Source organism: Zea mays, chromosome 1, assembly GCF_902167145.1.
Source record: "Zea mays cultivar B73 chromosome 1, Zm-B73-REFERENCE-NAM-5.0, whole genome shotgun sequence".
NCBI classification, from domain to species: domain Eukaryota; kingdom Viridiplantae; phylum Streptophyta; class Magnoliopsida; order Poales; family Poaceae; genus Zea; species Zea mays.
Window position 1 is genome coordinate 304,678,249 of NC_050096.1, and position 12,329 is coordinate 304,690,577.

The window sequence follows — 12,329 nt, forward strand, 5'->3', positions numbered from 1 at the left end:
CTCCTAAAAAAGAATTGGTCCATGCATATAACATTTTGCTGGTCATGTGCTCATTATAAATACGACCATGCATATCCCAAGAGGAAGGTCCTTGTCCTTGCATGCATGCTGCATTCAACTGTCCCTCCATATTGAACTCTCCATTAACATGACCATTAAATTCTTGTTCTTGGCCATCTTCATTTTGCACTTGGTTGTTTACTGCTTGCTCTTGAAAATTGTCATCCTACACCTGGGCACCAACCACTTGATCTTGCAAGAGACCCAACTGGTCTACCACAGGCAAAGACAAGACATCTAGCAGTTGAATATCCTGCTCTAACAACATGTTGACATCCTCCTCATAAGCAATGATCAGCTTGGGAGGGTGCAGTGACATGAAGACCTATAGCCCTTGACCCACTGAACTATTTGATGATTGGATATCATCAAGGACAGAAAATTGAAAGCTAATTTGCATCTCTTGCTTGTCTTGCTGAATCTGCTGACCATTATTGGCTAACTGTAACTGGGCATGCCCATCATTCGGTGCTTCCTGTGGCCACTGTAACACCCCGTCCAATTCTTGGACCGGCGATACTGTTAGCGTCCTACGTAGCTAACCAGGAATTCTAAGGACGAAGGATCCAAGACTCGAGCGATGTCACAACAGTCTCGAGAGCCGCCACGCGTGTGGACAGCGCCGCGTCAACCCTGTCGATCCGCTCCCACGTCAAGGACCTCACGTCGGATAGCCGAGTCTCCAAGTGCGACGAGAGGGACTTGGTAATCTCGGACTGAACTGCAGTCGCGTCGATGCCGCTCACCGCTGGCTTCAGCGATGCTATGGAAGAAGCATTGCCCGCGACCGTCCTCTCCAATGCCTCCCAATGGCGGTCTTGTGCATCCAATCGGTCGCAGATCTGCTGCAACAACTTGGCTTGCATCGCCATCGTCTTCGCTTGTGCTTCTAGGGCGCCTGCGAGCCTGGCGTCTGAAGCACCCGCCATCGAATCACCAGAGAGGGAAGCGTACTTGGAACCTTGAAATCTAATACCAATTGTTAGCGTCCTACGTAGCTAACCAGGAATTCTAAGGACGAAGGAAGGAGACAAGGAGTTGGCGGTTGGAAGTATTCGTATTCTTTGTGTTCAAAAGTATTTGTTCCTCCTCTCTGTTTCCCCTTTATGCGATTACAGAACAAGGACTCATTTGGTCCATATATCAGAAGGAAAACATCCACTGGGCCGGCGCACACGACGACTGCGGCCCATCTTCGTTTCAGCCTCTGGAACTGTATCAGCTTCCCTGCGCTCAGTCAATTACTCTTCCGCATTCCTACGCTCTGACATCTTCAGTCTCCTGACAGATACTTACTCGCTAGGATCATATATTGTCCCCACAGACCAACACGAGTCTTTTGTGCACACTTTGTCCTCACTCATGCGCACCCGAGAAAACTTCCCGGTCGGTCACCCATCCTAAATTGCTCCAAGTCGAGCACGCTTAACTTGGAGGTTCTTTCGAGATAGGCTTCCGAAAAAGAAGATGCACTTGCTGCTATGGATACTCTATTAATTCTATTAAGCCTTGGCCAAGGACATCACCATCCTAGGGTCCAGGATATCACATGCACTCATCCCACCGATCTTCATCAGCATTGTGAGGATTAACACCAGGTGGCACATTGAGATCAAATCCACCAGGGACAACAGGTTGTCCCAGACCCAAAAAACTCCACAAGAAGCTGCTGGCCATTCCGAGGGTAAGGGGAACATCGTCTTCATCTTCAGGTTGAGTACCTAACATGTTTTTCTGAATAATTTCACATTGAATAGTCCAGAAAATCCCCTGAAAGTCCTCTGCTATACTGAAGACTATGAATTGAGGTACCTCTTCCAAAGACGTGACACGAGCTTTTATAAGCAACGTAGTGCGATTAGACCTCTCAACATCCCATATAATAACCCTGCCAAAGGAACCTATTGCATTCTGAATGTGCTCTTGAGCACAATAATCCAGAGGAAAACCCAAGAGCATTAACCAGCACTGTGTTAATCCTTAAAAAACATGTTTCAAGTAGAACTAAGGTTTTTTACGAGACAACGTAGAGTTGTTTATGTATGCATGATGAGACAGCTAGTAAAGACGCATTGCCAATACCACCACGATCGAAAACACCAATGCGCGCACGACACGATGATCGATCACAACAAGGTCAAGCCGCACGCACACGGATCGGACCAGAGAGGCCAGAGCACTGTATGTGCAGAGAGTGATCGGCCGGCCGCTTTGAACTGTCCTCAGGACACCATGACGACGACACGACTATGTGCAAGTGCAAGCAAAAGTGTAACAACGAACACCACTGGTCAGCTTACTGATAGCGGTTCATGCATGACCTTTTGTTGGCCCCCGACGGAGGACGGTGGCGAGGAGAGACGGCGGCCTCCTCCTCCTCCTCCTCCACGGACGGCAGGCTGGGCTCCCACGTCCTCCTCGCCGTCGCGAATCCCCTGAGCCCCACCGGCAGCAGCTGGGGCACCGGACTACTACGACGGTCTCTCCGCCGCCTCCCCTTCCGCCTCTTCCTGTTCCCCTTCTTCGTCGTCGCCCTTGCCCTGTCCTTCTCCCTCTCGGCCGGCTCGTCGTCGTCGTCGTCGCCGTCCTTGCTCGGCTCCACGGCGAACCCCTGCTCCACGAGCCTCCTGAAGCGGCACTCCGACCACCGGTCCCTGGCCACGAAGTAATCCCTGGCGCTGCACGCCGTCATGGCGCCAACCTCGTCAGCCTCCGAGGAGGAGGAGGACGACGACGTCTCGTCCTCGTCGCCGTACTCCTCCTCGTCCGCGAAGGCGCCGATGGAGCTCTCCGGGATCCTCTGCTTGAGCCGGACCACGGTGGTCTCGGGGAGCAGCAGGAACTTCTGGCCGGGGAAGAGCGGCTCGAGCGGGCGGACGACGGCGCCGTGCGGGTTGCGGAACACGTCCGGGTGCGCCAGGCACAGCCCCGGCGGGTGGTTCCGGATGACGGTGCACGCCAGCACCACGCCCGGGTACACCTCCACCACCCCGCCGCGCATCACCACCCGCACCACCGCCTCCTTCCTCGCCGCCACCGACGACGAGCTGCTCAGCTCCATGGACACGCCCGGGTCCCTGCCGCTGCCGTTTGGCAACAGCGGCGGCGGCGGCGGCTTATTCTTCTTGGGTATGCCGATGGCGGTCCGCAGCGCGCGCCGCATCGATTTGCCCAGCGGAACCGTGGCGCCGTGCGCCATGGATCATGGATGGCACTAGCTCGATGGAAGAGTGTAGAAGAGGACCGATCGGATCGGCGAGCTAGCAGAAGGAAAGCAAACGAGAAGGGAGGCTGGCTGGAGGCGGCGTGGTGGTGTAGATATATTGCCCTCTTCCGTTGTTCGTGTCGCCGTATGCGATCTGCCGGCGGCGGCGCCCCAAGATATACGTCCGGTCCGGGTGGCTGTCTGGCTGATGATGCTTGGACGTTCTCGGGGTCATCAGCTATTTAGCAGTTCTGTCTTGTTTGGGCTTCCTTGGGAGCATCGATGCATGGATCGAGCTGGACGACGACGAGGGAAGGTTATGGTGACCCATGCGCTCACGTAGGGCCACGACGGGGCGGAGAGGTCGATGGGGGCACGCCGACATGCATGACACGCACTGACGCTTGACGTCAATGCAACGCAACCCACGGGCCGGCTCGTCGACACGGCATCGTCCATGCATAGGTCATTTGGTGCCTTGCTCGGATGCTCGTTCTAGTTCTAGGTTCGAAGTTTTTTGTTTGTTTGTTTTTTTAGAAGTTGCAAAGATGCCTCCTTTGGATAATATCGACGTGTACCAGTCAGATGGAGTCGGCCATTTCAGCTAGGGGCCAGGCCAACTTGATATATATGAAGTTTCTTTATTGTGATAATATCTCACAAACAGATCCATCTGTCGTAACGAAATGATGTGATACACAGGAAGCCGCACTCAGTGAGATAGCTCTGGCATAGAACTCAACAGGAAATGCAAGGGGAAGAAAAATAAAGTGCTCAAGTAAACGTTAGCACTGACATTGAAAGCATCTAGGCCCCTGGTTGGTTTTAGTGATTAATGACAACGTAATATTATATGTGACTAACGTATGTTTTGCAGAGACAAATGGTAAGTTAGGTCGCATGACAGGTAGAAGTACTACAACGGTGAAAACAATCCCGGAGATAAGAACTCGAAGCGACGGCTAAAACGACGGAACAAAAGGTGAAGGTCTACGGAGTCCGAGTGTCAAGGAGATGTGGACACTCGCGATTTAGTTAGGTCTTTTATTCTCTTTTAGCCGTACTATAAAGAGGGGTTGTCGATGAGTAGTTTGACCAAGAGAGTTCTAGTGTAGTGTTGGTGCACAATCACACTCATATACAGTGCTAGGTGTCACTCTAGAACTCACACACAAGTTAGAGCGAAAACCGATTTGAAAATCAGCTGAAAAACAAGAGTTAGTGTTTCTGGCTTTGGGGCACCGGACTGTCCGGTGTGCACCGGACTGTCCGGTGCACCCTCTGCCAGGTGGGGCCAGGCTGGTCCACAGCAGAGTTTTCCCAGTCGCAGAAACCCGAGAGCGCAGCCTTCGGAGATGAATTTTAGTGGCACACCGGACACCGCACCGGACTGTCCGGTGTGCACCGGATAGTGGACTGTTCACTGTCCGGTGCGCCATGAGTCCAACGGCTCTCTGTCAGAACTAGCCGTTGGAAGTGACCGTTGGCGCACCGGTGGCGCACCGTTGGCGCACCGGTGGCGCACCGGACTGTCCGGTGCGCCATCGCGCAGTAAATGCCTGTAACGGCTAGTTGGTGGGTGAGGGCTATTTATATCCCCTCCACCCACCATATTCAATGGCTTGCACTCCACATTTATTCCAGCACATTGGTAGAGCATTGCAAGCACCAAAAGCCTAGTGAGGAGATTAGAGAATCATAATCCGCGTTTGTTCCTCATTAGCGCTAGTGAGAGCCACCTAGAGCACACCACTTGCATTAGGCTTCTCTTGGTCAAGCGAAAGTCTACGGCTTGTTACTCTTGGTGATCGGCATCACCTAGACGGCTTGGTGGCGTTGGGAGCTCGGTGATCACCGTGAAGATCTTGTTGGTGACCCGACTCAAGTTTGTAAGCGGTCTCGAGGGATCCACCGCGCCGGAGTGGCAAAGGATCATCTCGTAGTGAGCACTTGGTTCTTGCGAGGACCAAGGGGGAGCGATACCCTTGCGCGGGTGCTCCAACGAGGACTAGTGGAGAGTGCCGACTCTTCGATACCTCGGGAAAAATTGGAGGAGTCTTCTAAACTTTGCTTTACATTCCGCACTTAATTCAAGCACTTTACATTGTGTATTTGTTTAGCAAGTATTTGAAGTATTATCTTAGCTTTGTTACATTTCTAGTATTATATTCTTAGTGCTAGTTGTTGGGGTGAAGTTGGGCTCTTGTTTAGCTCTTGCTTAGGTTTTAATTAGTGTTGATTTTTAGAAAAGCCCAATTCACCCCCCTCTTGGGCATCGTGATCCTTTCAATTGGTATCGGAGCCTTGTTGCTCTTAGATTAGCTTAACCGCTAGAGTTACGATGTCCGGTGGGGATGGACCTCCTCCCGTTTTTGATGGTGACGATTTTCCTTATTGGAAAATTCGTATGGAAGCATACTTAGAGGCTATAGACATCGGTGTCTATAAAGCCGCCACACAAGGGTTCCCCGAACCTAGAGACGCCACAAATCTTGTAGGTGATGAGTTCAATTATGAGAAATGGAATGCTAAGGCCAAAAACACCCTTTTTAGAGGCCTTTGCAAAGATGTGTTCAATAGAGTAAGGAATCATAAAAATGCTCATGAATTGTGGATGGACATTTGTGCTCTACACGAAGGAACTAGAAGTGAACGTGAGGAAAGATATCACATAGCCATGCGAAAGTTAAATACTTTTGAAATGCTTACTAATGAAAATGCAAATGCTATGTACTCACGACTTAATATTCTTGTAGAGGAAGTCAATGGATTGGGGCTTACTCAAATCTCACAACCGGATGTTGTGAGGAAGATTCTCAGTGTCCTCCCAATAGACAAATATGGACACATTGTCACTGTGCTACATCAAATGGATCTTTCGGTTACCACACCTACACAAATTTTGGGAAAGATCAATGCCCATGAAATGTACATGCACATCAACGACAAAGAAGAATCATCTTCCAAAAGAAAGGATTTGGCTCTCAAAGCAAATCATGAAAGAAAAGGAAAAGCAAAAATACAAGTTGAGGAAGAATCCTCAAGTGATGATGACCTTGATGCAAACATTGCCTTGATGGTAAGGAAGACCACCAAGATGTTGAAGAAGCTAAATAGAGAAGGCATCAAATTTGATTCAAGGAAGAAGAAGTTCTTTTCCAACAAAAGAAAGCCCATTTCTGAGATGGACTGCTACAACTGTGGTGAGCTTGGTCATCTTGCTCATCAATGCAACAAGCCCAAGAAGAACAAGTTCAAGGGCAAGAAAGAAGATGACAGCGATGATGAAAAGAAGGAAAAGAAATTCTTCAAGAGAAAGGATGGGAAGCAAAAGAGGTTCCACAAGAAGAAGAATGGAAAGGCATATATTGTTGGCGACTGGCTCACCGACATCGAATCATCAAGTGGGTCTTCTTCAAGTGAAGAAGAGAATGATGAAAAAGTTGCCGCCATCGCCGGGGACTTCTCTTCACCACCACCATCGCCATCATCCACTTCTCACCTATGCCTCATGGCTAGGGGTGAACGGAAGGTACAAAATGATATTAATATTGATGATGATAGTGATAGTGATAGTGATGAAGAATTTGCTTCACCTTCGTATGATGAGTTAGCTGACTTACTTAAAGAATATACTCAAATCATTAGAAAGTCAAAAGCTAAATGTGATAGGTTGAAAAATGAAAATGAATCTTTAAATGCCAAGTATGACATAGTTATAAAGGCTAGTGATGAAATAAAAGAAGAAAATAAAACTATGTCATCAACTGTAAATGAGCTCACAAACTCCCTAAAAGATGCTAAGGAAAAATATGACAAATTAAATGAAGCTAATAGGGAGTTGCAAAATAGACTAGTAAAGATCAAGGAAGACTATACTCAAATTAAATTTGATCATGACAATCTTCTTGTTGAAAATGAACTTTTATCTTGCAAAACACATGAGGCTATTAACCCTGTTGTTAAGCTTGATGTAGCAACCTCATGTGATGACTTGATTCAAGAAGAGCAAACTAGTCTACATGCTGAATTGACTGAAAAAGTTGAAGTCCTGACTTTAGACAACCAAAAATTGAAGAATTACTTGACTGATGCAACTACTAGAGGAAAAGTTGCTATTGAGAACAATGATTTCAACAATGAGTTGGCAGTGGATAATCAAAGGCTTAAGAATGAGGTCAAGAAACTAAAAAGTGAAAATGAACATCTTGCAACAAGTGTGCAAAAGTTCAACAAGGGTCAATACCTCCAAAATGAGCTGCTTATGAACACAGTTATGAAAAATAACAAGAGTGGTATTGGATACAATGCTTTTGTGCAAAAGAAAGCTATCACTCAATACAAGCCAAAGCAGACTCACAAGCCTATCAAATGCTTTGAGTGTGGAAATGAAGGTCATTTTGCCCACAACTGCAAAGCTAAACCACCAACTCCCTTGCCTAAGCACTCAAGACCATTTGCTTTCAATGCTCACTATGTTCTAAGAAAGGTTGCAAATGGAAAGATTAAGGTTACATTCCTAGGTCCACCAAATAAGAGTAGACCTAGACAAATCTGGGTGACAAAGTCCTTAATTGAGAGAGTCACTGGTCCTATGCAATATAGGGCCCTCAAAACTCAAGCTTGAATTGTCTGTGAATGTAGGTGAACTACAAGACCGGTGGGAGCCATTGGGTTATTGACAGTGGATGCACACAACATATGACAGGCAACCCACGGATGTTCACCTCACTAGATGAGAATGTTGATGGTCAAGATAAAATCACATTTGGAGACAACTCAAAAGGAAAAGTGCAAGGACTTGGCAAGGTGGCAATCTCAAATGACTTATCAATATCAAATGTTCTCTTAGTTGCACCTTTGAGCTTCAATTTATTATCAGTGGGACAACTCTGTGATCTTGGACTTCAATGCTTATTCACTCCATCAGAGGTTATTGTAACAAAAATGGATGATGAATCAATGGTATTCAAGGGATTTAGATACAACAACCTCTACTTAGTGGATTTCACTTCAGAAGATGCAGACTTAAGAACCTGTCTCTTCACCAAAGCTTCTCTTGGATGGCTTTGGCATAGGAGGCTTGCACATGTTGGAATGAGCACACTCAAGAAGGTATTAAAGAAAGATATGGTTAGAGGATTAAAGGATGTGGTGTTTGAAAAAGACAAGCCATGCAGTGCATGTCAAGCTGGAAAGCAAGTTGCTAATACACATCCCACTAAAGCTTTCATGTCAACATCAAGGCCACTGGAACTACTTCATATGGATTTATTTGGACCTACAAATTATGCCAGTGCCGGTGGCAACCTCTACTGTCTAGTGATTGTTGATGACTTCTCAAGATACACTTGGGTGTTCTTTCTCCATGACAAATCTGAAGTTGCATCTATATTCAAGAAGTTTGCCAAGAAAGCACAAAATGAATTTGATTGCAAGATTAAGAAGATTAGAAGTGACAATGGCAAAGAATTTGACAACACCAACATTCATGAGTACTGTGATGAAATTGGGATCAAGCATGAAGTATCTGCCACATATACACCTCAACAAAATGGAGTTGTTGAAAGAAAAAATAGGACCTTGATCACCCTTGCAAGAACAATGATTGATGAGTATAACACACCGGAGAAGTTTTGGGCCGAAGCTGTCAACACTGCTTGTTATGCATCAAACAGGCTATTTCCTCACCGGCTACTTGCGAAGACTCCTTATGAACTGCTAAATGGGAAAAAGCCAGACGTCTCTTTCTTCCGGGTATTTGGGTGCAAATGCTACATCTACAAGAAACGCCATCACCTAGGGAAGTTTCAAAGACGTTGTGATATTGGTTTTCTTTTGGGTTATTCATTAAAGTCCAAAGCATATCGAGTATTCAACCATGCCACTGGCGTGGTAGAAGAAACATATGGTGTGGAATTTGATGAGACTAATGGCTCCCAAGGAGCACTTGAAAATCTTGATGATGTAGGTGATGAGCCACTTAGGGAAGCAATGAAGAACATGCCTATTGGAGCTATCAAACCAAAAGAAGATGAAGAAGAGGTACAAATCATTGACATGCCATCTTCATCAAATGTACCACAAGATGATGAAAAAGATGAGAGGCATGCAAATGAAGATACATTTGTCTCTCATGAACAATCAAGGGTACAAGCCGAAGATGTTGATGCTCCAGGATCTTCTTCCCAAGTGGTTGACAGGAGAAACTCATCACTACTTCAAGCTCATCCTCAAAACCAAATCATCACGAGTCCTTCACAAGGGGTTATTACTCGATCACATAGACATGCTAATTTTATTGAACATCACTCTTTTGTTTCTTGTGTTGAGCCTACTTGTATAGATGAGGCGCTACAGGATCCGGACTGGGTGAATGTCATGCATGAAGAACTTAACAACTTCACCCGTAACGAAGTTTGGACCCTGGAGAAGCCCCCACAAGATGCAAGAATCATTGAAACAAAGTGGGTGTTCAGAAACAAACAAGATGATCAAGGTGTGATTGTAAGAAACAAGGCAAGACTTGTCGCAAAGGGATTCTCTCAAGTTGAAGGCTTAGATTTTGGAGAGACCTTTGCACCGGTTGCTCGACTGGAAGCCATCCGTATCCTACTTGCATATGCATCATGCTATGATATAAAACTTTATCAAATGGATGTAAAAAGTGCATTTTTAAATGGCTTCATAAATGAACTTGTATATGTTGAGCAACCGCCTGGATTTGAAGACCCCAGATATCCTAACCATGCTTACAGGTTGTCCAAGGCGCTTTATGGGCTAAAGCAAGCTCCAAGGGCTTGGTATGAGCGTCTTCGCGACTTCCTCATCGAAAAGGGCTTCAAGATCGGGACCGTCGACACAACTCTCTTCACAAAGAAACATAACGGTGATATTTTCATTTGTCAAGTATATGTTGATGATATAATCTTTGGCTCGACAAATGACTATCATTGCAAGGAATTTGGTGAGTTGATGTCGAAGGAGTTCGAGATGTCAATGATTGGTGAGCTAACATACTTCCTCGGCTTTCAAGTCAAGCAAATGAAAGATGGTAACTTTCTCTCACAAGAGAAGTATACCAAAGACTTGTTGAAAAGATTCAACATGGAGAAGTGCAAACCAATCAAGACCCCCATGCCTACAAATGGACATCTCGACTTAGATGAGGGAGGTAACCCAGTTAATCAAACTCTCTACCGTTCTATGATTGGTAGTTTATTGTACCTTACCGCATCTAGGCCCGATATTATGTTCAGTGTCTGCATGTGTGCTAGATTTCAATCTAATCCTAAGAAAGCTCACCTTCGCGCTGTTAAGAGAATTCTTAGGTATCTCAAGCACACCACAAGAGTTGGTCTGTGGTATCCCAAAGGAGCTACTTTTGATTTAATTGGCTATTCCGATTCGGATTATGCCGGTTGCAAAATTGATAGGAAAAGTACTTCTGGGGGATGCCATCTGCTTGGTAGATCACTAGTTTCATGGACATCCAAAAAGCAAAATAGTGTTGCCTTGTCAACTGCCGAAGCGGAATACATTGCCGCAGGTGCTTGTTGCACACAGATTTTATATATGAAACAAACTCTTCTAGACTATGGCGTAGTTCTAGAAAAGGTACCTTTATTGTGTGATAATGAGAGTGCTGTTAAAATTGCTAATAATCCTGTACAACACTCTCGCACCAAGCACATTGATATCCGTCATCACTTCCTTAGAGATCATGTTGCTAAAGGAGATATCATTTTAGAAGGAGTGAGGTCGGAAGATCAATTAGCGGATATTTTCACTAAGCCACTTGATAAGACCCGCTTTTGCATGTTGAGGAATGAACTAAATATTCTTGATCTCAGAAATTTTATGTGAAATGTCAAATGGTGTTGTCAAGCCTGCATTGCATATTTAAATTCCTTGTATTGCATCTAAGGCTTGTCTAACCTAGTTGAGATAACCGCCAACAAAGCGAGTGAAAAAGCTTAACTCGGGTCAAACCTGACAAGTCTTAGTTTTAAGCTTTTAGCACTTAAATTCTTTCTTTTCATGCAATTATTGGTTCTTGAAATATGCATGAGGTACTGCACTTAGGGGGAGTATTCAAAACTCAAATCACTCTTGAAAACCCCTAGTGCAAGCCCAAATGCAAATTTCACCATTTGCCTATTTTCTCTAAAAATTATCTAGCCTATGGCAAAATATTTTGAAAAATATATGAGGGTGCCAATACCTGTCCCAACAAGTGTTATTTTGTGTGATTATAAGTTGGGATTTGGTTTGGTTAGGAGTTATATAGAAAAATTCAAAATTTTCCAAACTCCCCTCTGTCTGGGCTCACCGGACAGTCCGATGTGCACCGGACACTGCACTGTGCAATGTCCGGTGCACCGGCAGCCGCGCGCAAAAATCCGTTTTCCTGTGCGCTGTCCGGTGGTTCACCGGACAGCTACTGTGCGCTGTCCGGTGTGCACCGGACAGGCACTGTAGACTGTCCGGTGTGCCCATCTCGCGTTTTAAAAAAAGGCCTCCAGCCCGACCGAGCCAGAGGTGCTCATTTCTCTGCCTGCTCTCTCTGTTCTCTCGCGTTCAGGCGATTCCCCTCCCCCCACCGGCGATCTCCACCGGCGGCCACCGTCTCCGGCCGTGCTCCGGCGATCTCCTGCGGCTTGGGCTCGTTCTCTCTCTCTCGGTCAGCTTCTCTCCCTCTGTCATCTCTATCTCTCTTTTCTCTGTCAGTTAGGCAGTGAACACCCCTTTTGCAAATCTTTCAAAATTCTGTGAAATCCCATGAATCCAGTTGGTGGAATGCATTGCATTACCTCTATTATGTGTCCCTGCAAACTTTTAGCTCCTTCGGGAGGGCATTCCCACCTCAAATGGCCATTTCCCTAAAACCCTAATTCCTCGCCCTCCACGTGTTCGGTGAAATTCCCAAACCACCCAAACTTGCTCCAATTGAACCCAAATTTTTCAGGCTCCTTCACCACACTTCCAGTAACCTACTTGCCAAATTTCACGCCAATCCAAGATCCCAGGCTTAAATTTCACCAAAATTTCCGTTTTGAGCGAT

The 12,329-nt window shown here is 46.1% G+C and overlaps 1 protein-coding gene across 1 annotated transcript; it reads right to left on the reverse strand.

Annotated features, from left to right (window-relative positions):
• Positions 1–2,052: 2,052 nt before the first annotated feature.
• LOC118476195 (uncharacterized) lies at positions 2,053–3,840 on the reverse strand. Its single transcript, XM_035964444.1, has one exon. It carries the CDS (start codon positions 3,257–3,259, stop codon positions 2,357–2,359), a length of 903 nt encoding a protein of 300 aa, XP_035820337.1. The 5' UTR covers positions 3,260–3,840; the 3' UTR covers positions 2,053–2,356.
• Between the last annotated feature and the right edge of the window lie 8,489 nt (positions 3,841–12,329).